The 27,223-nt window shown below is 43.1% G+C and overlaps 1 protein-coding gene across 4 annotated transcripts in view; it reads right to left on the reverse strand.

The window, feature by feature from the left end:
- The window catches only part of SLC67A2 (solute carrier family 67 member 2), a 114,826-nt gene that overhangs the window by 43,587 nt on the left and 44,016 nt on the right, over positions 1-27,223 (reverse strand). For all 4 annotated transcript variants that reach the window (XR_014967833.1, XM_085622599.1, XM_085622600.1 and 1 more), the window contains exons 3-4: positions 17,956-17,999; positions 12,808-12,937 (exon numbers count right to left, since the gene is read on the reverse strand). Coding sequence is in view for 3 of the 4 variants with exons in the window: in XM_085622599.1 (XP_085478725.1) it covers positions 12,808-12,937; positions 17,956-17,999 (174 nt within the window). In the remaining variant the exon portion in view is untranslated. The remainder of the gene's footprint in view (positions 1-12,807; positions 12,938-17,955; positions 18,000-27,223) is intronic.

Below are 27,223 nucleotides of genomic sequence, written 5' to 3' on the forward strand. Positions count from 1 at the left end.
GGTCTCTGTGGCGTTGGAGACTGGATAGGACTCAAACAAGCTTTGGTTGCTACAAAGAGTCCGGTACCCCAGGTATTGGTGCAGGGTGGCTCCAGTTTGTCCTGGGGGTCTTCTCACTTGGGGGGAAGACTATCTGACCTCCTCTTGGAGCACAGTGACATCTTCCTGGGTAGCCGCAGCATTGGTGGACCCGGTGACCAGCAGAACAGTGAAGCGGCGGTTGGTGCCTGCACGCAAGTGACTACTCCACTTCAAGGGAGAAGCTGACGTGTAGGCTAAATGCTGTAGGCCCACTGAGAATTTTGGAGGCTGCACAGCTGCAGGATGAGTTGGTTTGTCGCAACTGTTGGGACAGGAGCAAATAGACAGGCAGGGTTTGGCACCAACGTCCACCAGGAGTCAGCAGTTCTTGCTTCTTCGGCTCTTTGTCCTCTTCTTTCTTTAGTCAGACAATTCTAAGTTCCTGGTGTCAGGGGGCCACCTAAATACTCAATTTAAGGGTGTTAAGGGGAGTGAAGGGTAGTAGCCAATGAGCTACTTACCCTTGGGGTAAAACTACATCCCCCATACGAATCACTTGCTGTGGAGGGTGGGCATAACCCTGCCCTCAAATTCCTATTTCCACCAAAATCAGAATGGTGGAACCCTTCTTTTGAGGGGCACATCAGACAGTCCACCTTAGGGGTGTGACTGATCTGGTAGTACAACACGCCTCCTAATATAGATAATTCCAGCCTGTCCTGGTGGCAACTAGGCCTCAGGGCAGGTGGTGGCATTTCCCAGGTCTGAGGGAAGCCGGCGTCCCTGGTCCTGGTATGAAGATACACTAGTCACCCTGTTGGAGGAGGTGTGAACACCTTCCTCTGGAGCAGGCATTGTTTCTTGCCTCAGAGAGCACTGGCTCTCACCTGCAGGGAGTTAGAAACATGTCTGTTGTGGCAGGCTGGACAATACCACTCAGCCAGCATACTAAGAGGCTGGTAGGTTTCCAGCGGGCTCCTCTAAGGGGCCCTCTGGGTGCATATATTAATAAATCCACTACTGGTATCAGTATGGATTTATTAAGACAAGGTGTTTCATACCAAACACCATAGGTTTCAGTGAAGCCATCATGTAGCTGGGGAACTCGTAATGACCTGTGTCCAGTACATATACTTAAGATGGCCTCCATGTTCACTTGTACTATCTAGCATTCGAACTAGACAGCACAGGGGCATATCTGATCCTGCAGATGTGTCCTCACACAATATAATGCACCCTGCCTTAGAGCTGCAAGACCTGTTGCAGGGGTGACTTACATATATTGCATACAGTATTTGTGGGCATGGCACACCGGGCGTGTGCTTTGTTGTGTTTTCACTTTTGTCTGAACCATTTCACACAGCCTGAAATTTCCCTTAGGGTGTCAAAATTCTTGCTGCACCCCTTACAGACCCTCTTTAGTACCCATGCCCTAGATAGAAAGGGTACCATTTAATAGGAACTTACAGGTGTGCCTTTATAAAGGTCTTGCCAATTGGGGAACAACTGTACAGTTACCTTGTTTTCCGGAAAGAACACTGGCACTTGGGACCTAGTTAGCAGCAACCCAGTGCACTTCTCTTAAAATTGCATCAGATACCAGGCAAAACATGGGGGTGACCATGTCAAAAAGTGCCACTTTCCTACATTTTCCAACTATGTACAAATCACTATGAAAGAATTAGCCACTCTGACTGATTTATTCACAGGCCCTAAGTAATATCAACAACTCACTTAATGTTTCCTAGAGAGATTCAGAAAACAAACGAGCAGAGGTTTTCCCAGATGTATTCACCAAATACACTGTTTAGCTGTGGAGTTCAGGTGGGTGGGGGGTCTCCAAAGCAAATCTTTAGAAAAGAGTTTCAAGACAGTTCAAGAATAGTCTTTCCCTGCAGGGATATCCCAGTCTATGACGCCAATCTCAAATGTTTAGATTTATGCCGAAGCAAAATAGCTATAGCGTTCCTTAGAAAGAAAGCAGGAACACATGTAAGAATGTCATTTACAATCTGATATTTGTCCTTCTCTGGGCTGGCTTTAGGCAGTGTGAATGGTATAGTGGGGGGCGCTGTGTTTAGAAATAACTTATGGGTTTAAAAGCACCTGCTGCTGTTCCTTGTGTGTCCAGCAGTTTCTAGACAAAAATAAAATGTCAAGATAACTCTGGTGCCTAATGTTCCTGCAGGAGAGAGATTGGAGTTGTGTCTAATGGCAGTTTTAACTCATCATAAAGTAGTGCAGAGGATGAATATGCCTGCTGCAAAGAATGTGTACCATGCACATCACAGAACTGTATTTTATGTGGCTAGCTTAGGTTGTTACAGCTTTTGTCACAGAGTTCATTTTGTTACTTGGAGTTCATAAGTTACAAGTGACCTATGAATTGCCATCAAAGAGCTGCATGTAAACTGCATGGTACAAGTTTGAATGTTATCTATTTTACCCAGTCTTTTATTATGCTAATGTTGAAACAAGGTCTCGCCTCTGGGACCTTATATGTGTTTAGCCATACAGCACATGATCCTGGGTGCTACAACATCTACGGTTACTTCACGTGCCACTGGTGAACGGCCACAGACACCTACGGTCAGGCTTTCGTGCTATTTAATGAACACTGGAAATGCAGTTCATGCCCATATTGGGCAAGTCTGCAACCTAAAGGAATTTAAATGATGAATAAAAATAATGTTATTCAAATAATGCCTTCACTGACTGCACCAGTCGGTGATGCAATGAAAGCAAACCTGTATTGATTAATGACAGGAGAGACATGATGAATGTTACTTTATTGTTTTTGCAGCTTCTTTCTGAAATGTGTAAGTAAACGTGGGATTAATGTATCTAATTCTTTGTAGTTTCAACATGCTTAGTGTAATTTTGCATTCTGTTTAAAAGTCGTTATTCACCAGAATTTACCATGTGCAGTGCCTAGAAGGCGCCTAAAGGCAATCTTTTCAATGTATAGTGTGCAACGGAAGAGTGCTTAATGAATTAATCAGATTACCCAATGCATCACACAATCTAAAATAATTAAATGAAAATAGTCTGATAATCATTAGCTATATTCCAGAGAGAGCCTGGAGCACGGAATGAGCACGTAGGACACTTGAAAATAGCGTCTGACATTTGATCTCGGTCTTTGAAAAGCAACCTGGATAGGTTTGGCCTCGCTTTTGTGCCACTGCCCGTTTCCTGAGTGGAATGTAATGCAACATAAAACCACATTAAAGGCATCCATTTCCTAACCAGCAACAACGAAAAAGAGGAACAAAATCACTCTGCCTTACAGAACATGGCATCATTTACATTCATGCCACAAAGAACCTGATTTCAGAGTGAAAGGAAACACTTTTAAATCCAGTGGATTTGGGGGAGGGCTCTTCTGAGCATAAGTGTAATCCAGCTGGCTGGGATAGAAGGTGCTTGTTTGGCTGGGATGCTGCCTTTCGTAACGCTGCAAATACACGCTGGCTGTGCATGACCAGCCAGAAAATCGAAGACAGCAAATATTACTGGTTTGCACACACAAATGAACATTAAAGGATTTACAGTGTTCCAATACCACCATCAAGGGCTGGTGGTAAAAACTAGGATAACATTCGGTGTAGCTATCTTACCCTAGAAATGGAACCTGTCTCAGAGAAAAGCAACATCTATTTCTTCCCATTTTGATGTTCTACATGAATTGCTTGCACTCAACTGTTGCTATTTGAAGTAGTGACTTCGAATGTCAAATAGAGCTGGGCGACAATGTTGCGAGAGCGTTGCCACTTAACAAAGCAACTTAAATTACAGCCAAACTTAAGAGCATAGAAGTCTATAACACGTGTCTCTCAACTAACATGTAATTGTGTGCACGTGTCAACCTCAGTGAACGGCTAGAGCCTCCACAGCAGGCTCCGTAGCTCGGAGCCCACAGCATTGTTCATAGACAGGAAGCAACAAACCAGCCTAGACAATAATGGGCCAGAAAAACTCCTTGTGGCTTTCCTGACTTTACTGTGAGGTGTGGCGCCGCGGCCAGGGCGACTGACTATGGAATCTGTGGCTCACGGTTCGATCCCCGGCAACGGCGGCAGATTAGCCCAGCACCATGTGACTCTGGGCAATAGCTTGCTTAATCTTCCCGACGGCCCCCAGCGCCTAGAGACCCTTACGGGTGATTGTTTGCGCTTTACAAATGTGGATTATTATTATTATTATGATTACGGGTGACCGGGCAGCAGACTGCGCATGCATTTAGCAGAGGGAAAGCGGGTGGTGCGAGGATGGAGCAGCGAGTGAATGGGAGGCATTTTGTAATGTTTTGACAGCGTTGCCACTTAGCATAGCAACTTAATTTGCTGAAGACTCCACGGCGGGTGCCAGAGCTATGTACCCACAACATTGTTCATAAATAGGAAGAAACAAACCAGCCTGGACTGAGCAGGCAAAAACAAAACCCTTGTGGCTTGCATGATCTCACTATGGCGACTACTGGTGACCCGGTAGCAGACTGTGCATGTGTTTAGCAGGAGCAAGGTGCAGTGGAGCAAGGCCGGAGCAGTGCGTGAACAGGAAGCATTTTGTAGTGAGTGAGCATTCCGATGGAAAAAAAGGCTACAACGGCGAAGTGCTGAAGGTGGCTGCTGCAAATGTGACTAGATGAAAAGAAGAATTACAGCCCTGTTTACAGAAACAGATCTCAAGATTGCCCGCTCCAGTGAAGTTCGGTTAGAAAAAGAAACAAGCATTTGCAATGCAAATAGGTCTCGCATTTGTGAGTTAGAGCTATTGACGTTGTAAATGGCAATTTCTTTTTTACCTACACGTATTATTTTTGGAATGAATGTATGTAGTGTGCAAAATCCCTTGGAAAGGTCCTGCACTTTGTAATAAATATATTGAAAATGACGCAGTGTGGATTGTGTCAACAATTGCTTGGCACGTACCTCATATGTGAAGTGTCGCCACACATGCACACTGTGGTGCTTTAATAATGCGAAACTCATTAATAAAAGTAGTGCTTACAGACTAAACAACGCGATCGGAGCATGTGAATCTGAATCCCGGCTTCTCTTTCATTTTCTGGACTATTTGACTCACTATCATGCGTCTTGGTTATCACCAAAACACTGGGAGGCAATGAAGTTTGCCAACGGGGCAGGGGGGCTTTGGAGGTACATGAAAATGTATTCATTGCCTAGTTGTCAAAGATCGCCTGGTGCTATTAGTTAAAAGAGTGGAGATTTAATTAAGATATTAAGAGTACTTTACTCGCATCTATGAGGAAATCGACATTAACTAAACAAAATGCCAGAATGCATGTCAGTTTTCACAGTGTTTTAGACAGTACTGGTTGCCTAGTTTCATTGCATTAATTTTTGTGTTTACTCTTTTACACAGCATCCAAAGTAGGTTACCTAACCCCAAAGCCCTAAGTTGTTAAATGACCCATAGAAGGGAGTCTTTTACAGTTGAGCAAATGTGTCCAAATGTAGTTTTGGTAGTGCCATGGAATGATCAGCCAAAGAGGTACTCGATGAGCAGTTATTTAACTACACGTTCAAAACGTACGGTATTGTGGCTGTTGTTTGTTTGTACCCAACCACCTCTTTCAATGTGTTTATTAACACAGAGGTTCATCTACCAGACAGTGATCACAGAGGGGCGACTAAAGCACAGAACAAAATGTATTCATTTATCCTGAGTGTGAAGGCACCCAGAAGGCTTAGGTGCCCGCTCGGAGAGGCTAGGGATCCTAGCGCTTCTACAGACTCTGCCGTGCTCCTCTGCACCAGCAGGGCACAGCTCAGAATCTGCCTCTTCTGCTAAGAATATATTGAGGGGATGAGGTTGGGGCATGCGGGAGTTGCCAGGAGATTTCCAGGTTATTGAAAGTGATGATTCTGATGTGAGGCAATGGAGACTGACTTTGTCTGTTTGTCTGCACCAGTCTATTTTTCTCCCATCTACTGGGCTCACTGTCATGTATCCATTCATCTCTCTTTGTTAGAGGTGCGCAAGCCAATATATTAATTAGCAGGTAGAGCCAGCCGGAGAAGAGCCAAGTGTATACGAGCCAGTGGGCGAGACGTGAAAATGATCGGCATGTTAATCATACAGTAAACATGATTTAAATGTGCGATAATGTCTCTTCAGAATTCACAAAAGTGCATTTCTTTAGCGCGTCACATCAGTACACAAGAATATAGCACTGAATTGAGGGGAAGTAATTAAAAGTTGTTGTTTCAAGCATGAGTTAAAACACTGCCGCTCCTCCTGCCCGACAACAATGCCATTTGTGAACTAAGAGGCGTCAGTTGCCATGCATACCCCGAATGCTGGCTAGAGTCTTATTATATTTAGAGTAACATTAAAATCTAGTTCATTAAACAAGAGAAGTTTTTGTACAGCAAGCATCTTGAACGCGCATATTTCAAGGTGGCAATAATAAAATGAAAACGGAAGTGCCGGCAGGCAAGAAAACACGAACGAGAGTGGGAGGGGAGGGGCAGGGGAGGTTAAAAAGTAACAGACTGAGGGAGGGGGCGATGGGGTGGGGAGACAGGGAAGAAAATAGTGCTAGGAGTAAAGGGGCCAATAGCCGTGGAAGGATACAAATGATGAATGAGGAAGGACTAACAAGCCTCAAACCAATCGGAAGGCAGCATTTAAGACAAAAGCCAATGGGCAGAGAGTGTGTGGAGCTTCCACGAAGCTTCCACACTACAGTATATACTGCATGCCTCGCAAAGCGATGGCAGCGCATGCGCGCTGTAACACTAGGCAAGACCTAAAAAAGCTAACCTGTACTATGCAACCACACAACATGCTTTACCCTTTCACTCCAAGTAGGACAGTGTGGTGCGTAAGATTTGTTCCTTCTTTGGTACGGGAACAAAGACCATTGTCACCATGAGGCTCAACAATTCTACTTCAATTGAAGAGCTGATCCCCTCAATGGTTTTCACCTCAGACTCCAACACACCGAAAAACACATTGTCTCAATTTAACGCAGTCTTATTCCACTGTGCCCCCCACATTTGCCTTCACCCGTAATCCACATATCTTTAATCCTTCCTTTGTACACATCCACTTCCTGCTTTATTTTCCCCATTATCAACCACTGACTCTTTTCCACATTTTTGCAATCACAAAGGAAAAATCTAATAAAAAGTTTTTGCCTCCTCAATAATTAAATAGATACACACAACATCACTGGGCATATTTCTGTAGTTCGGAATTGAAACTTTAAGAGCTTTACTCTACGCAATACCTTCTCTAGCAGACAATTTAACCGGCCCCTGGACAACCCCATTAAACTTTCAACTCAGAATGTAGCAGTGAAACAGAAATTTTCAAGGCTTATGCCACATTCAGTAAGATACAGTTCCATTTCGGCACTAACAAATTGCGGGTCATCATCCAGTATAATTTCCTCTGGGAGCTCTTCCCTGTAGAACACACCACCTAGAAACAATTAAATTATCACTTAAGTGGTCAATTTCTCTACTATCCTGAGCCTTAAGGACTATGCCAACTGCTTGTCTTTCTACAACAAAAAGTGGCCCAATTAGATCAATACCTAACTTCAATTAGGTCCCTCAGTAAATTCAAATGGATACTTTCAATAATAAACACCTTCACATATCTGCCACTTCTCAAGCACAAATTAGATTCCCGTGCCTAACAGCATCCATCCCCGTCCATACAACGCGTTACCATGAATATCTTTTTATAACAGACATCCCTAGATGACCTTCATAACATTGGCTGAATATCCACTACCCCAACCCAAACTGACGTAAAAGTGTGTTACTTCTGATCAAAACCCCATTTCAGCATTTGTTATCTTGTATTTATAATGTATTTTCACTTTTCTGAGTACTTTCCATTCTTCAGGACACCCATCATAAAAATAAACCAACTTTTTGAATTTGAACACATCTATTTGTGAAATACTAACTTATATAACCTGCAGGTCTGGTAAAAATGTTTCGAATCCTGATGAGGAAGATCTGTACGAAGGGTAATATGTCCACAACTATGCACATTTAGAACATCAAGATAATCCACCTGTCAGATGAGTGCCAGCCAGGTCATGCAAGCAATAAAAATCAGTGCCCTGTGTCATAAAGAGATTGTAATACCTTACATGAACAAAGTATGTACAGCTGACAAGAGCATAAGATGGTAAGGACATAAGGTTCAAACAGTCCACTCCCTCCCTATCCCAGCCTAGGCTTGTTCATGCATCCGTTTCAGTAAATGCTGCAGGTTAACACCTGTAGTGTGCCAATAAATTACGGTGTGCACCTGGGGGGGGGGGGGGGAGGGGGGAGTGTTCTAAGCACCAAAACATATTTCTCGAAATTCAGTGGGAGAGCTGATGTGTGCCTCAAAAACAAAAAAAAACAAAAGAGGAAGGAAGAAAAGCCTAGGTGTGCACGGAAACCTGCCTCCATGAGGCCAAACTAGAGATCCGGCTCATTATGAAGTTTCACATAAGAACCAACCTCTTCATCTTTACTGTTTCATATAATCGATGCGCCCCCTCTTTGAACCAAAAACATATATGATTTGCAATGATGTGCTATATATGGCTGTATTCATTTTATCAAATAAATGATAGGCTGGCCCTAAACAATGAACATACATCCATCAGAGTGTGAAACATACTACCAGGCCTATGAGAAGGGAAGTAGAGGCAGATATCAGTTGAACAAGGTGCCAACTAAACTAGAACCGGTCTAGAAACATAATATAAACATTTACATAAAGGTGCTTTGTAGAACAAAAAACACAGGCGAGCTCAAAATATATTTGATTTTCATACAGAACTAGTGGTACAGTTTTGGGCTCAGCATGCTAACTGTTCCTTCATTAGGCAATTAATTGTCTTAATAGATTAGGAACAAAGATGGTAATAAAAGTGGAAACATGCAAGGGGGTGTGCAGGAGTAGTTGGGACGGATAAGAAAATCAGCTCTATAGACGGTGGAGGGAAAATGAGATCAAAAGGAATGATTACGACTGATATTAAAGCAATCATTGTTGAAAGAGACAGGTCCTTAGTAACTTGAAGTATGTGAATATCCTGGGTGGGGTTCCTGTTTAAACATTTTGAAACAGTGACCACAAGCTTTGGGATTTCTTGTAAAATGATGGCATTCAGAACTGGAGAATTAGCACTCCTGTTTTGTTTGCATGTACAGCTAGCCATTAAGACATACACATACATTAGCAGGTAGCCAATAAACCTGATACATGCGCGCTCTTCGCCCAAAACTATTAACATTTGAGAACATGAGGAGAATAGACGTAAATATCTGGGCCACTCCACTTTAGAAGAAAAGCAATCAGAAACGAATCCTAACATTTTCAGGGAAAATTACCCCACCACCATTATACTAATCAAAAATTTGTGGTTCTCCATTCATCAAAGTTCCAATCATATTGAAAAGCTGGCCCAACTTGAACTTTTGACTGAAATACAGTGAAGTGAACTTCATCGCCATCTTCGCGCATACAGGTGGAAACGTTTACTTTTTCTTTCATATAAATGCACGTCACTTGGCATCTAAGCAAGTATCCCAGCAAGACGATAACAAACGGCCTGTGAATAACCGAAGTATGTGCATATTTGGCAATCAGGGATACAATCTAAAATGGCCTTCATCAGAGATTTCCCTGAAGACGTTTCAGCCCGAGTTCAGATGGGAGAAGGTAAAAAGAACAAGAGCGAGCAGTGTCTCATTCCAGCGAGCAGGTATTCACAATGAACGAGAAAGGCACTTGGGAACGAAGCAGCCAATCAAGGAAATAGCCGTGTCCAAACAGCCAAAGCAGCATCACACACACAAGAGCATCGTTCTCGCAGATCAGAGCACAGAGACAAACATCGCTTTGCCTTCTGAGAATTAAGGCATTCACAAGCGCGGGGCGCCGCATTTTCAAAATTACAGACAGAGAAACGGAAAACTGGACTTCGTTGTGGAACAGGAAAGTTCACACAGAACACAAATATGGAACCTGTGCATCGTGTATGCAAAAAGGAAACAAAAACACAAGGAGCAGAGCAAAGATAAACTATGAAAAGTGAGAACCACAGCAGTTCAGTCAAGTTAGAGAGGAACAGGCAGCACCCCTGTCGAAGAGCCCCGAACACACACATGTCCACTGTCTATAGGTAGCAGAGAAACTCAGATACCTTTAACGCTTCATTGTCACCGATAAGAGACTTCCTGGGGAACAATTGCAGCAGTTTATTCACTCGGTGTTTACACGCACGTTCAACTAGAGGCGCATTATCAGAGACGGGACACGTGTCTCGCTCTAACTCAGCAAAAACAGAGCATCTCGTGATTCACGGCGCTGACGCACAAGAATGAGTGCCTCATTAAAACAAGCCGTCTCCGTGGAGCAAGTCAGCAACGAGGTGTGTGCGCGCGCGTTAGGCAGCCGGGGTCGGCAGCGGCGGGGTGTGTGCGCGCGCGTGTGTCTGTGTGTGCGTCTGCGCGTCCACAGACCCCGATCGCTGCGCGTGCCCCGATCGGTCTTCCTTGGGAGGCAACTAGGCAACAATAGTACTCGTTGGCGGCAGCGCTTCGCGCTGCAACGCCAGCGAGACCTAAAAAGTAGTCCGCAGAGCACATTCTATAATGGGACAAGTTTAAGAGTTCAAGGAATTGAGTGGTGCTCACGGGAGGAAACAAAACTAAAAAATGAGGAACAAATAAGGACAATCAAACTAACAAATGAAAAGGCAATGGGTGAACTGTAAGCCCACAAAGTGTATACAACATGTCTCGAAGAGACAGTCCAAGCGCTACCTAGGCTTAACCTAAAAAAGGATTTGTTTGGGTAGCATTACATTATTAGTAAAGCCAACCACTGTGGTATGTTTTAACTCCTGAGGTTTTGCTTCTCCAAACCAAACACTCTTAAAATACACTTCCTACTAGTATGAATGACATGTAACGCCTACACCTTGTGATCTTTGTTGTCTTGTGTAACATTTTCTAGAATGATTTACACACGTATGATTCACTGTCTCTGTATAATGAGTGTGTGATGCAAAGTGCTCTGACACCCTACACTTGTATGAGTAGCACTATAACATAAATGAAATACATGTGAGAGAGAGTTTATGGAGAAATGAGGGGCACTGTCAGAGGTTGGTAGTGGGAGAATCTATGGAGGAGATCGTCACTGGGGGGCTTTTCAGCTTCTAAAAATGTAACATAAAATTCAGTGTTTTCTGACATCAAAGAGCTTGAATTATCAGAAAATGGGTAATAAAATTCGAAGTTGTTCCGAACATGGGCCCCCAAAATATTTCTTGCCCATAGCCCTAAAATCCTTAAGATGAAACTGGTGGTCACTGTGATGCTTGTCATGATTCAATGAAATACACCAAAGAATTCACTATGTTAGGCCAGTCTTAATTCAAGGCATTGCCAAGAAGGATGCCAAAGCTAAGGGTCCGATAGAGTGCATCTTTCTCTGTAGAATATCAAATATAATGGAAGGCGGGTGCTACCCCTTCCTTAAATTCAAGTGCTGAATATACAGGATAATACCCAGCAGCATATTCTAAGTAGGGGTGGGTGGAATGTTTCCTTCAGCCAGCGGAACTGGCAGAGTTAGGAGACTTCACGTTACTCTTGTACGAGTTAAGCCTACCCCTAATTCTAAGAGCTCTGGAAAGTTTGAAAATCATGTTTTTGGAGTTAGGGTGCTTGCAATGATTAAACCAGGGGTCAGTGAAAAGGTCAATGGCTATGTGCACAAAACGGACGTGCTCACCAGTTTTTGCCCGGTGTTCCACGTTATGTTCATATACATCCACCTCGCCACAAATTACCTTACTGTTGGCAACATTTACCACCTAATGCCAACAGTCACAAACTAATTCATCAGCTAAAAACTGCACAATTTATGAGAATAAAATGTATTGCTTGATTTTAAGCTTACCTAGAACTCTCAATATATTATCTTACCCGTGGACCTGAACCTCAATTTTGCGCACAAGGTAGGATGAGTAATCAATGTTCTAGTTTGCTGCTTATTCGAGTCCAACTTGCATTTTTCAAATTCAAGTTTGTGACTACTGAGATGAACAGTGTTTAAGATCTGCTTTGTGTACAGAATCCATTCTCTAATACTTGGACTCCCACTAGCATTGGGGAAAACACCCTTCCTTCACCCACATCTGGAAGCTCAATGGAATCAGTGTAAACCCTTCTCTAAAACCTCGTTTGAGATGAGACCCTGATTCATAAAGTTCCAATTAAAAGTTACAGAAGAACACACAACTCAAAGTAAGACCTGGTATTTTGACCGCCATTGGGCAATGGGTCTAAAAAAAAGAAATATTTGCTTGCCCTAGATAAGATTCTGCCCAAACAAAATTGGCTACTGTAGTCATACCCTCGGAGGTGACAACTCTCTTCATATGGAACCAACTAACCATTGCTGACCTCTCTGCATTTGTGGTCCTTTTTTCCCCAGGAGAGGTTAAAACATATTGCGATGGCCAGTAGCATCTTCCTTCAAAGTCTTCTTAACAGACAGGAGTTCTCACCCCACACATTACTCAACAGAGAAGGGCTTGAGAGGGCAGAGAAAAGTTTCTGCTCTATGATGTTAGATTATATTTTCCCCGTCACTTAGACCAATTCCTTAAATTTTCCATTGCATCAATAATGGATTATGGCTTCGAAAAATGTCTAAAATGAGCCTCCCTTTTAAAATTAAGACACAGTTTCATTTTGCCCCAGTAAAATATTAGTTACTCACCAACAGGGATTCTTGCAATAGCAAACAAATATATGTTCGTGGACAGACCAAGAAGACCATAACCAAGTGAGCTCAGAAGAATGCAGACAAGAAGGGAGTGTCTTCTTCCAACTACGTCACTCCAACTGCCCTGTTGTGGATTAAAATATAGATTTATTTAAAAAGCACAAAACTATGTTGTCAATGAATGATAGAGTGTAACTCAGAGAAATTGCTTGATACAGTACAAATACTGTTTGGCAACTCTTGAACAACAACGACATTGTTATGACAAGCAATTCCAAATCTATGTTTTTTGCAGGACAAACCCATACAATTTATTGCGATAGTAAAGACCATCTCACTCTGATGTAAGCTCCATCTAGAATATTCATCAGACATCTTATAACCCGACAAGTCTTGACTTCGTGACACTCTCCAGGCAGTAGCTGTGGAGTTGACTGACAGTGGCATTGGTTAAGTACAGTCCACATCCAGAATGGAGCTACCTATCAGATGTTTATGATAAGAAGACATGCAACCATCAATGGATTCTTTTGTTGTGAAGAATGTGTGAAAGTTCACATCTTTCAGGGTCATCACAAAGAATCCTTAAAAGTCTTGAACAACTGGAATGACAATGAGTGAACAAGGAGAGGGGAATAGCTGGGGAGAAAAAAAAGGATAGAAATGAAAAAAAAAAAAGAGGGGGATCTTTTTCAGGTAACACACAGTTTTTTGTGGTCTCCTCGTCATCAACCTGATCACCACCGATATCACCACCGACATCCCACATGAGAATGTATAAACTATGTCTAACACCTGTGTTGCGGTGGTCCACTTGTTTAGAGTCCCCGTACCATTACATTATTCGTAGACTTTCCAAGATGGTCCCCGCCGTTTTAGACATTTTAAGATGGCTTCCTTCCATATTATCTCCAGTCTAGCTGACCTCTCTTTTCAAGCTTTCTGTTTGCACTCAATAACCAGACCCTTTTTGGGTTGGTTTCATATCTTCAGTTCCCATTTCACTTATAAAATATGCCACTCGGAGTTCTCAACGAAAGGCATCTGAGTCACTCGCGCAAGATGGCCCCCGGTATTGCCATCTGGAGCGGCCATTTTGGAGGTTTACGGTCTAGTTGTCAAAGCAATCATGACTGGACGGTTCTGGCAGTATTTAGTGGACTTCGGGAGACAGACGCGGTAAGATGCGGTCTCCGGGGGTGCCATTAGGTGATTTGCCAGAGTGCGCTTTGACGAAGTATGTTTTGCTAACCCTTTTCTCCTTAAGTTCCTTTCCTAGGAACTAATGAGTTTTCAATATCAAATTTTAGATCAATGTGAGACACCGGGAGAATACCCCTCGATGGATTTAACCCAGATCTTTGACTGGGCGAGAATGTTTGCATTGTCAGCATTCCGTCCCTCATGTGTTTGCTGTGTAACGCTTTTTGCCCTAAGTGGGATGGGTATGCCCAGACGGGGGTTCCTTGCACACTGTGCCCCTGGATTCAAGTTAGCCTGGCTGAAGAAGGGTGACATACCCTGAAACTGGTCCCAGGATGCTTGTTTCCGGTCCAGGGAGGACCTGACCTGGCAGTTCGGTCTGGACTGTTCCCATGGGGCACAGGGTCAAGACTGATTTGCTTATGGCTGGGTCCAAACAGGGGTGGCATAGTGGGCAAAAGAACGATGGATTTAACCCAGATCTTTTGAATGGGGGAGAATGTTTGCATTGTCAGCATTCCGTCCATTATTTGTTTGCTGTAACACTTTTCACCCTAAGTGGGATGGGTATGCCCAGACATGGGTGCCTTGCTCACTGTGCCACTGGATTCAAGCTATCATGGCTGACGAAGGGTGACAAACCTGAAACCGGTCCCAGGATGCTTGTTTCTGGTCCAGGGAGGACCTGGCCTGGCAGTTCGGTCTGGACTGTTCCCATGGGGAACAGGGTCAAGACTGATTTGCATATGGCAGGGTCCAAACTGGGGTGGCATAGTGGGCAAAAGAACGATGGATTTAACCCAGATCTTTTGACTGGGGGAGAATGTTTGCATTGTCAGCATTCTGTCCATCATTTGTTTGCTACAACAGGGTTCTAAAGCGGTTTGCGGAAAGAGAGCTCTCTACTCAGTGGGATACGTATAACATTAGAGAAAATTGTCACGCATATTGATTTACAATTTGCGATGCAGTTACTCACACAGTTTGTAAGTAGTTTGCAAAGCAATTTGTCTTGCAATTGGTAACATAAATTAGTCCCAAACTGCTATGCAATCTGTTAAACCTTACATACGTAAGGGATCGTGTGCTTTGTCATTGTAGGCGGTCTTTCAGGTGATTGCACCTGTAGCTGTATAGTGATCATCTGAAAGGTCATGCGAGCCATCATGCAAGCAAATATTTACCATTTTATAATAAAGGCAGCAGGGAAATACTATATGCAGTCATCCCAGAAGCGCCAGACCTCCAGTTCCTGAAGTGATGCTAAACCATCAGGAAGTACAATATTGAGCATTTGTTGAAATCCTACTTCTACTGAATTTACAGCCATCATTTAACACGAATGTGCTGGCCAAAGGTTTGTTGTTAACAGAAATTTCATTTAAAAAAATGCCCTTTGTAAGGTTTCATATAAATCCTGATTATCTCCAAAGGTGTACATCAGTAAAGGGCGAATTGACTTTAAGTAGTTTATCTAGATATTGATTTTTATTCATTTGAAGAGCACATTTTCAAGATGGTAATGTCTGAAGTATCACAGCATGTGTATGTGTGCCGTATCCTAACATCCTACGGGTTTATATATTCACTTTTCTGTAACTAAGACAAAAGAGTGCATATATTGGAGGCCTACATTTGGGCACAAGGTATATATTTTTATCTCAATAATATCTTCTAGCATTAGCAAAATGCACCGACTCCTTTTTTATATTTATGTCTTATGAACTGGAAGCGTTCACCATTACTTTCAAGACTAGCGTCTGCCTTGGAGCCATATTGGACAAGTGCGCTTGCTCACCCAAACTATAAAAGAGGGTACTTCTACAGGCGAGAGGCGGTACGCGAGGTGGTACGCAAGTTGGTACGCAAGTTGGTACATGCATGCTGCTCCTAGGAATACCTTTCTCTTAGGTGAGCTGTCGAGGAGTTATTTTTTGGCAGTATGTTTTTAACACTCATGATTAACTTACAATTAGACTTTCGTTATAATGAGCTGCATTTGTATATTTTATTCAGAACACTGTCCTGGTTAAATTAACCTGATATTTACAGGGGAATGCTACACTACACCGAACGCAAAGTCTTTGATGGATGATTCAGTTTGGTACAAACTCATAATTAGTTTTCCATTTATTATGGGAACAATTTTAGTTGACTCTAGTTTAGCTTAGATTTAGGAATAATAACCATTACGACTGCATAAGCTGGCCTATTTACAAGGTCACCTATTAACTCTCAAATGCATTAAAAGTGTAGGTGATGGTTCACTCACTTGGTTTTCATCTTCCGTGTACAGAGGTTTGAAGTTCTGAGGTGCTTTACAGAATATGAACTGTGTTAGCACGATCCAATTATGGGAAACCGCACTGATTGTGTTCTACTGGACTTTTTATGGTATTGATGTAATGTCTGTTGTTCATTTACTACAACAATCTAAATAAAATGTACTTTATCTTACTATGTAAGCTGGCAGAGGAGATTTGCTAATGCAATCTATATATTTCTCCCAGCCCTAAAGAAGCTTTGTGGAGGGGTGGGGCTAAACAAAGGTCCAGAACCCTTGCTCCCAAGAACAACTATGACAATACTATGGGGTTACTGTTCCTCTAGTGCTGAATCTCAGACTGGGAAAGTGGGGGAGTGGGGGAGAAATCCTCCTCACTTGGAAGTGGTGCCCTCACACACCTGTGAGGGTGTCATGCTTTATCAGCAGGCTTTGCCCCTCATGGGGTCGGCGCTGCAATACCCCACGGACCCCGCAAGAAGGCTCTTTATCGATGATCTTTTTAGAAAAAGCTGTGATGGTGAGTGCGGGTGTGTGGGAAAACAGGTGAAGCAGTGGATTAAAACTACTTATGGGGTACCACAATGTTATATTTAATCTGGGGTCCCCACAAGTGGGTTAAAAAGAGTATGTAGATTGTGAGCTCCTCGTAAGGAAGAAAGGCAATCTACCAAGGTTATTGGGGGTTCGGTCGACATGTTTCACACCTCAGTGGTCCAGGAGGGATCTATGGCGGTTCATCAGGACCAAAGAAAATGACAATCCCTACCCTTATGTGGAGGGATTACGTCTTGTGTGGTATTCACTGATATCATAAAACAAATGAAGGTGTGTCACATAGGTAACTAATGGCAGTCGACCAGAAGGATTCTGAAGTACCAACCCTCCAGCTAGGAGTAAAGTGCACCTTGGGTCCAGACAGAGGACAGAGACAGTGCTGGGCAGTAATTCTGGTGGATGGTCGGGGTGTGTGGCGCAGGAACCTACCCTTCTTTCTGACTGTCCGGAGGACACAACCTATTACATGCAAACGGCAGTCTTCAAATTCGCTGGGATTATTTACACGTTCTCTTTTTTCAGTTCGACAGGTTTGCGGTGCTGCTGTCATGCAGGGCACAAAAGGAGAAAGGATGCACAGATCCTAGGCAAAAATAGTTTGTGTGTGTTTGTGCGTATCTGTGTTCACCTCCATAGCACAGGCCAGACATAATGGCTTTGTCAATACTTGTTTTTCATTCTTCCAGCTTTATGAATTAAGAAGCTGGCAAAGTTTTAAAAAGAATTACAGCCAGTGATAAATTGTCATGAAAACTGTCATACATAAGCCACTGAAACGTCATATGTAAGAACACTTGCAAACCTTAAAATTTCACATATACGCAGATTTGATACTTGGCAGCTAGGATGAATTTGTGCAAGGTGTAATCAATGCGCATGTATTCTGCTGCCAGCGAGAGCTGAATCTTTCTTCAGCCAACAGCAAGTAACTGAGGTAACGGTCAACTCATACAATGGTCGCCTAAATTAAACAATTAAGAGGCAGCAGTCTGCTTACAGATGTCTTTAGAAGCCCTGATCAGTCTCAATTCACCTAGTAACCATTCAATTAAAGACAAAGCATAACTCAAATTACTGATAAATATACAAGAACTTACCACCAAGGTACTGGAGAAAAGCTGCAAAATTCCATAAAGAGAACCTAAGGGCAAATTTGGAAAAAGGTACATCGATAAGATTGAAAAGTATTTGAGACCAGACGATTTGAATTATACATGACTTTCCTCAGGTTTTTAACAAAGTATAAACGTCTGACCAATTAAAGAGAGAGAGATGTTAAATTGTGACCAATGCAATGTAAGCTTTAGAATAGTGTAAGGTTACACCACAGCATTCAGGTTAAATCAAACACTGATTTCCCCCTAACTTTGTAAAATTTAGCCTATCTAGTAAAAACTTGGAAAACATAGCATAGATTAAACTATTGTACAGCATGCCACTGCTTCATAAAAGCAAACTGGTTAATTGTAATTAAGGTCACAGTCAACCTTGGCTTTTACGTCAACAGCACAATGGATTACAGGACTAGTGATAGTATACTCAAAGCACTAAATGCCCCAGTATGCAGAGCACTGATGGTTTTAATTAAACATTGGCAAAGACTACTGGCTTTACCAATGTATTTTAGCCATGTTCTAGAGCAATGTGGTTGCTGTGCAGAATGGTCAAAAGTTATTTCTTTTAAAAGCTTCATGACGTGGCCAGGGCTGGCTGTGTCACTGTGGTGTTTAGGTTTCGCCTAGACAATGCATGTGCGATCTCTGCAAGACATTTTGTTTGCATTCAGTGGGCTTTTTGTGTTTGGCCCTCTTCTGGAGCATGGACCAAGTACTTGTGTTCTTCCAATCTTCATTTTTGGAGATACTTTTTTGTGGGGTGGTTCAAGCACACCATATGTTTTCGTTCTGTCTCCCATATTCCCATCCATATAGCTTCTATTCCCTCCCACCCGCCCCCCTTCCATGTTGCTTCTTTTTCCTAAAACCCCCCTGCTCAACAATTTAAGCAAATCAGCTCATCTATGACAGCAAATAGGTCCGTCGTTGTGACACAGAATACGCATTTCCTTGTACTGTCAAGTGGGACTGTGATTTTGTGCCTTCCAAATGAACGCTGCAACATGATTTCTTGTCTACCAAATATCATTTACCATGTAAAATATGGTTTCCACTTAATTTTTCTACTTTCTCCGAAATACAGTGCTCACCAAGGTGTGCCTCTGAGAAACAATGAAAAAAACTATGAGTGGCTCCTTTTCAGAGATCAAGGACCCTGTAGACTTTGAACTGAGGCTCTGACGTAGGCCTTTGACTGCATCCTCTAGGCCACTACACTCTACGTCCATGCACTTTGCCCTCCTACACTCTATGTGCCACTCTAGTCTACTCTGCAACACTCCACACAACTGAACTCTACGCCACTGCACTGTATGCCACTCTGTACCACTTTACTCCACTCTAGTCTATGCCACTCAATATAGTGCCACTCATGCCACTCTACTCCGCACCACTCCAAGCCAATCTAGTCCACTCTATGTATGCCACTCTACTCCACACAATTCTATGCCATGCCACTCCACTCTACAAGACTCTGTTCCATGCCACTCCAGTCTACCCTACAACAACCCACTCTACACCACTCCACCCCACCCCACACTGCTCCACTCCACTCCACTCTAAGCTAATGTTCCCGCTAATTATTCTTCCTTATGTGCGGCAACAGAATGTTTGCATGCACACTTTTCTAGTTTGTGTGGGCAACCGAGTGATGTGAAACTAGACAAATGAACCAGCTATCATTTAGAGGTCAAGTCAAGTCAAGGAAAGCTTTATTCAACTGCATTTTGTAACAAACATAAAAGCACATAAAAAAAAAGAAAACACAATATTTTCATAAAATCACACACAATCGAAAAACCAGAATCAAATAACGATATTTAAAAATCAGGATAAAGCTAATGCGACCAAGATAAAACCATCTAAGAAGAGGCAGATCCCCATTCAGTTATAATCCATCAATTATAATACTTTTCCTTTGATGAAGTGCCTTCTTCAAGAACATTGCTAAGCACCAGGCTATATGTTCATTCTCTAAGAACTGAAGTTTAATTAATGCCGGGCGGCATTGCCTCGGCCCCTGATGTTTTAAAAGTGGAAGAATCCATGCTTTCCTTAACACTGTATAAAATTTACAAAATAAAACTAGATGAATAGTGGACTGGTTAGAATAATTATCGCACGGACATGATTGCAGTTTTCGTGACCAGTCATTAATTTTACGAACGGTCACGAGTCTGTGGACATTGTCCAGGCAAAATCTGGTTAATAACCGCCTGTCAAAACCACCAGATACAAATGTTAAGTATGGTTCCATGTGTGAAGTGGTTAAAATTAACTGATGTTGTTTAAAATCTTCCCTGACATTCTTATTGTAATCAATAACTGGAGACCCTCTTTTCTTCGATCCTTTCTGGTAGTTGCCTGCATAGACCTAGGGTCAGCAAAATATTCTCGGTGCCCAAGATCTTTCCTAAAATCACGCATATACCTAGCCCAAGGAATCCTTAAAACCCCTTACAATTTGAGGCAATCCTGTAGAATCTCCCTGTTTAACTTCGTCTGCTCTTTTGACCAAATCCTGTGCCACAGGAGGATAGGTTCCAGTTTTATAAGGTCGGAGATGAAAGGAAGGCCCAGCTCATCGTGGAAGGCATAAGAAGGAGTACTAGCTGGAACCGATAAAATATATCTTAAAAAGTAGTTTTCCACAACTCGTATCGGGTGGGTAGCAGTAAAACCCTTAACTCCCGCCCGGTACATTGAAGTAGTAGTGCATTTGGCTTTACACATTTGAATGAGCTCTCCTGGTGGTTTCCTACCTAGCTTCTTGGAAAAAGAAGCGAGGGTAGCTGTTGTCTTAATTCACACCAGTTTTTTCGCAGATATGGCTTGAGCCCATGAATCGACTTGATTAAATAAAATGCAGAGGTATGAAAAACTCTTTGTCAGGGCTAACTTCTGCCCGTCCACACACATGCCTCTTGACCTCTGACTCCCATGACCACAACTCATAATAAAAGTCTTTGATATATTAATAGAGAGACCTAGGTCCTTCTTAAAATCAGTAAAACTATCTCGGACCCTCTGGAGACCAATTTGTGTTCTAGACGTTAATACTGCATCGTCCGCATAGAGGAGAGCAGGTATAGATCGTCCACACACTAAAGGGAAATCTTGACTATTCCTAAGCAAAGCTTGATCCAGTCAATTAATATAAAGATTAAAAAGAAAGGGGGCCAGCACACAACCTTGCCTGACCCCCCCCTTCTAATGGGAAAGGCAGTTGTACGCTCGCCACCCAATCCAAAACGCACACTCGCCGTTGCGCAGTTATACAGACGCCTTAAAAAAAGAATAATGTGAGGGTTGACCCCCGCAGTCTCAAGAACCTCCCACAATCTGCCAAGCCTTACAGAGTCGAAGGCCGCCGTAAGGTCCACAAATGCCAGAAACAAACTTCCCTTCTTTACTCTTGTGTATTTCCCCACTAATATGGCCAGATTCAAATTCTGTTTGATTGTCCCCAGACCCTCTCGAAAGCCATACTGTATATCTGATAGCACCAGGCCGTCATCTGCCCATGCTTGCAGGCGTTCCAAAATGACTCGCCTGGCTACGTTTACCATGGAATCCAATAACGAAATGGGTCTTTAACACCCAGGATCATTACGGTCCCCTTTTTTAAAAATTGGAACGATAATAGATTCCACCCAGGTCTTTGGCATTGAAGCCAAACAACTGGTGTTAATAAACTGGGTTATTATTGGCCCCCAAAGAGCGATATTTGACTTGAACAGGTCCACTGGTACTGCGTCAGGGCCTGGAGCCCTACCTCCCTGGCTCACAGACAAGAGCTCTCTCCACTTCCTCCAGCGTAAACTGCAAGTCTTCTTTATCGATATTATCCACTAACATATCACTAACTGGTAAATTGAGGTTTCCCTGCCCATTATACACCTTTGAAAAGTGTCTGATCCAGGACTCCTCAGGTATGGCGATTTCTATTGAAGGACCACCCGCAGGTTGTAAAAACTGCGTTTTCACTGCTCTCCAAAAGGCATCACTATCTTTCTGTTGTGCTGCACTATGAAGGAATTCCCAGGCTTCCCTTCTCACAGCACATCTTCTTTTCTTAAGGGCCAGCCTATAATCCATTTGTGACTGCCTAACCTTATTAGAAATTCTGGGCTGCCTATGTAACTCATTCTTTAGGTTGGTGTATGCTCGTGTGCATTTAGTATTGAACCATCCCTGACTTTTAACTTCATTTAGAGGTAGATAACATGCATTAAAGTTACTCCTTAGTTACTGATTGGTTTAGGCTATGAGGAAGTCATCATTTTATGCTTCACTAACTTACTTGCTTATTTACAAACCTGTAAACTCAAACTCATCAAGCAAATATCATGTGCTCAGTCACTTATTTGCTCACTCCTTCACTCACCCCAATCACTTGCATAATTGTTCAGTTTCTTACTAACATCCACACTCTCATTTGCTTTGACACTCATTTATTTGCTGTTTCACCCTTTCATTGATTTTTTACTTGCTTATTCGCTCACTAATGTGCACACCTGCTATCCAATAGCAAGTGTACAAATCCCAATCACTCACCAATTGAGTGTCCAGTCACTCACTGCTTTGATCACATACTTCTCCATTCCCATATTCAACTGCTCACCCACTTGCTCAATAACTTGAACACTGAGCAGTGGATGAAACCTCCACGTTTCGCCTTGTTGTTCTCAGAGGCTAGCTGACCAGACAGACATGGCAGACAAGGCTGCGGGGAAAGCTTTAGGGATGCTCTCCTGCTGCTGCTCACGACTGTCCTTCAGGTGTCTAAACGTCCTCTATTAGCATGTATAAAGACAAACACACATCTTTAAAAATGCATTTAGCAGCGCAGCTTCATCACCATCAGCAGATCTTCAAAGGCTCCAATGAAGCATTAAATAAATGCAGTGGAATCCTTTGTAGTGAGCGCTGACTGTACATCTCTGCGCCAACGGAAATCTAGAAGTGTGCACCCTCTAAGGGACGCAGATTAGAGGGAACTATGCTCTTCACCACTCTACTCCACTCTACTGTACAACATGGCTAAAATACATTGGCAAAGCCAACAGCTCTCGAATAGGCGAAACCTAAAGACTTTGCCAATACTTCTTTTTCTTATGGTGGGCGTGGATGGGCAACGCAGACAACAGGAGGGAGAGTGGGAAGAAAAGAGCAATGGGACAACAAAAAGCACTATGACACAGCCAACGCTGGCGGAGTCATAGCATTTTTGGTTCTTATGGTGGGTGGCAGATGGGCAACACGGACAACGTTAGGGGAAGAAGTAATATGGACAAGAGGGGTTGCAGGGGGAGGAAGCAACATGGAGAAGGGGCGTGGGAGGGGTAAGAAGCAACATGAATGGGGTGGGAGAGGGAAGAAGCGACATGGATGGGGTGGAAGTGTGGAAATGTGGATTTTCCTGATCAGTTATGTCCCCTATCTTGGACCCCAACGGTTCTATATGCATGTTACAAGTACATGTATGTTCCCTCCAGTTCCAGTTTCTAAGACGCAAACATATGTGTGTCTTCCGTCGACATGTTCTCTGTCAGATCCGCCATTAATGGGCTGGATATTCGATTCCTAAATATGAAAGGCCACCGACTTTATATGGCTAAGTTACTCCATTTTTACAGTTCAGGCAAGTAGGCCCGATTCTGTCCTCAAAGCCTTTCCCTGCTCTCTGTCTCTGACAGCTTCAGCTTGAGCTCGCATCTGTATCCATGAACTTTGTCCTACTCCCTGTGCAGCTAACGATGTCTGCCTCGGCCAGTTTTCGCCTGCCTGCCAAGAAGTTGTATTTCACCTTCGAATTATCTATTTTGCTCTTCAGCCGATGCATTCCTGTCTAGTGATTTAGGTAAACATTTCCTTTAGCTCACAAGCGAGGACTCAGCCTTTCCGTCCTCCTGCAAGTGATTCATAGTCCTGCTGCCATGGAAAGTTTTCTGCCCCTCGCATCTCATATAGACACTTAGACGCTTGTACACGCACACACAGTTAGTATAGAATAGATTCTGTCCGAGAGTCCTTCCTTGTGGATAACATAGTTCTCCAAACATAGGATGGTAGATATGATTTGGGATTAGGTTGACTTGACCCCCCAGACTTCTCGTCTCCACATGTAGAGCTAAATGTCAAGTCCCCTTCACCCCCTAGTTGCACGTCAATTACACGTCATGCTGCTGCGCGCGCATCTATGCCAAGTATTATCTTATAGATCCACCTATGTCTGATAATACAAACCAATCATGTTTCTTTTATTCCTTGTTACGCCTAGTTTCGATTATGTCACTGTCACGTCATTTTTCTTATCAAATGTTACGCCTTTTACATTCGTTTCATTGTAATGCACTTATTATAAAAATACATGTCTGTCAATGAATTATTGTACTTCACTTCCTGAACCCTCGTGGTGACGGAACCTGAAGGCCGCGACTCGAGTCGGCCATTTTGAATGGAATAAAGCCCATTAGAAAACCTCTTATACCACGGATTCTGCCTCTTGTTATTTTGAGCTATTTTACTTTATTTAAGATCCCGTATGAAATTCAGTCCGGTATATTTTATTTACCACAGAATGGCGCCCGAATAGGGACACTTTCTCATCTCACGCGCCGGCGGTGCGTTGCAGGCCCGGTCTCCTGCCACAGCTGGACGGACCATAAACGCGTACCAGCAGGATTTCCTGTAAGCTCCCTCCGGTCAAGCGGGGGCGACTGAGGCTGCGATCAACCCAGACGAGGCGGTGAGAAGTGCGAAGTATCCCGACCAGAGCCTAGCTGAGAGAGCAAGATCCGAGGTATACAGAGGCCCACCAGGTTTTCCGAAATCCCGATGTCCAGAGGGTCCGCTGTCCGTATCGAGTCCTGTCCATTCTCTGAGGCCTTCCGTTTCAAGGAGCTACTCGGTGAGTACCATCGCCGGGGAGGCGTGTTGACGCGCACATAGGTTGTGCCGGTCAAGACGGATTTGGGTACACAAATCCGGTCTGCACTGTTTAGCAGTGTATATGTACTGTTTAGCAGTATATCAAGTATTCCGAAGTATTCAGTTATTGTCAAGAATTCAGCGTGGTGATTAGTTAGGCAGACTGTCATCATTGTCGATCATTGTTATAATGTTTAATGTTTAATGTTTAAAGTATTCAGAAATGTCTTGCATATTGTGGTATGAATGACTGTTCATTGTTCACTGTTCATTTATTGTGTTTTTCGTATTAAGAAAATTCAAGAGTAAGTATCAGATCAGTTGTAAATATGCCGCTCTTCTCGAAGTTAAGACAGATTACTACCAGAAAAGGGGTGCTTGAAGAAGCAGTTCCTATTCCTCCTAGGGACACTCCAGGGCATTTCATGTACCATAAACATGGCTTAGATGCCATATTGTTTCTTGATCTATGGGTAGATTATACCAAGGGATTACCGGAAAGTCAAAGGTGGCCCATAGCGGGAACCTGGGATGCAGAGTGCATCATGAAAGTGGAGGAAGAGTTATGGAAAAGAAAGGTCAGACAGTCACAGAAAGACGCTGTTGAGTTATGGCGTAAAGAATCTCATAGACGAACAGAAAAAGCACGTAGACAAGAAGAGAGGAGTAAAGAAAGTTCAAATAAAGTTCAAGAAAATCTATTAATTGAGGAAGGTATCCGAGTGAGATCAGAACAAGTAAATAGACAAAGAAATGCTCTTATGAATGGTATGTATCCCCTACTAGCCGAAGGATTACCTAAGGCTGCTCCAGAGATACCAAAAGACTTGCCACCCCCATTATTTCCAATTAAGGTACATCCAAAGGGGCTTCCCAGAACCGCAGAAGATGTTTTTCTTTCCTCATATCTAGATGACGCAGCTCCCGAGTATGCTAACGCCGCACCACATAGACCGTCTGGCGGAGGGGTTCAACGTCAGGATCAGGTATCTGTCCCCGTGCAACAGCAAGTTCCGACACAAGCGTCGGCAAGCACATCTGTTTCCGCATCTGTCTCCGCAGTCGACTCTACAGAGGTATCGACACCCATAGTTGCTGTGTCACGTTCAACGAACCCATTCACACCCGACGCCCCAGATAGGGCCACGGGAGGTGCTAGCAGTACTTTTACACCACCTAGAATAAATAAACTTGTTTTTCAAGAGTCAGCGCATTCACGTACACCTAAATTCGTAAGTGAACGTACGCTTAAAGAACTCCTTGTAAATTGTAGATATGACCCGGTGGTTGGTAAAGAGGACGAAATGGTCCTGGCATCATTACGTATCAGGCGAGCCGCAGAGTATTTAGCGAGGTTACCAGGGATGACTACGCATCTAGACAACATATATCATTTTGTTCAAACAGGACGAGATCCAGGATGTATTAACAGAGCTATGGAATTCCAGAAAGTAGAGATACAGGGGGAACTGTTACGTTTCCTCATAAACTGTATGATCAGAAATCAAGATCGTCCGGGGGTAGACCCGAATGCAATGCTTATTCTTACAAGATGGAGTCAGAATATATCAGAAGGGAGACACGATAAGCAAAATTGTATAATAGCCATGTGCCGAAAAATCCGTAAAGAAATAGAGCGTATTCATGAAGAAAGATTGGGAACAGACGAGTTTGAGCAAGATGAAGTGTCCGAATCAGGGAATTCCGCAAGACAGTCAGAGACCATAGCCTATGTAGGCAGAGGAAGATCCTGTGAAAATACTAGATGTTTTCCTGATCCAATACATTCTGTATGCCCAAAAAACAGCAGAACGTATCCGACGCCTGTAATAAATCTGAAGTCTCCTGAACATTCGTTTCAAGCCGCAGATAAGATACTACGAGAACGAAGGGGTTACCACCTCCTCGATTCCATGGATGAGCAAGAATTAGCCAGATCAGCCGTTCACTGGATTGACAGTCCTGAAAAATACGGTGATGAGACCGTAGCACACACGTTTCTCAATCTCAGTACAGATGAACAACGCTTAGCTGGAATCTATATGATTCAGCAACTCCTCATATTATATAAGTGCCAACATGCTGACCCTGGTCCTTTACCTGATATATTAACGGAACTACTCACAAACAGATGGAGAGGTTCTAGTAACAAGCTAATTAAAGAGATATTAGTGTCACGTAAACAGTATGTCCTTTTTGTAAGTCCGGATTCTCTCTCGCTGCCCCACAGAGAAAGAACGCCGTACTATATGGATAGACAAAATCCTTTACGAGAAGTGCACCCAATAAAAGGCGAAGACAATGAGTTTCACCGTGT

Source organism: Triturus cristatus, chromosome 8, assembly GCF_964204655.1.
Source record: "Triturus cristatus chromosome 8, aTriCri1.1, whole genome shotgun sequence".
Classification (NCBI taxonomy): Eukaryota; Metazoa; Chordata; class Amphibia; order Caudata; family Salamandridae; genus Triturus; species Triturus cristatus.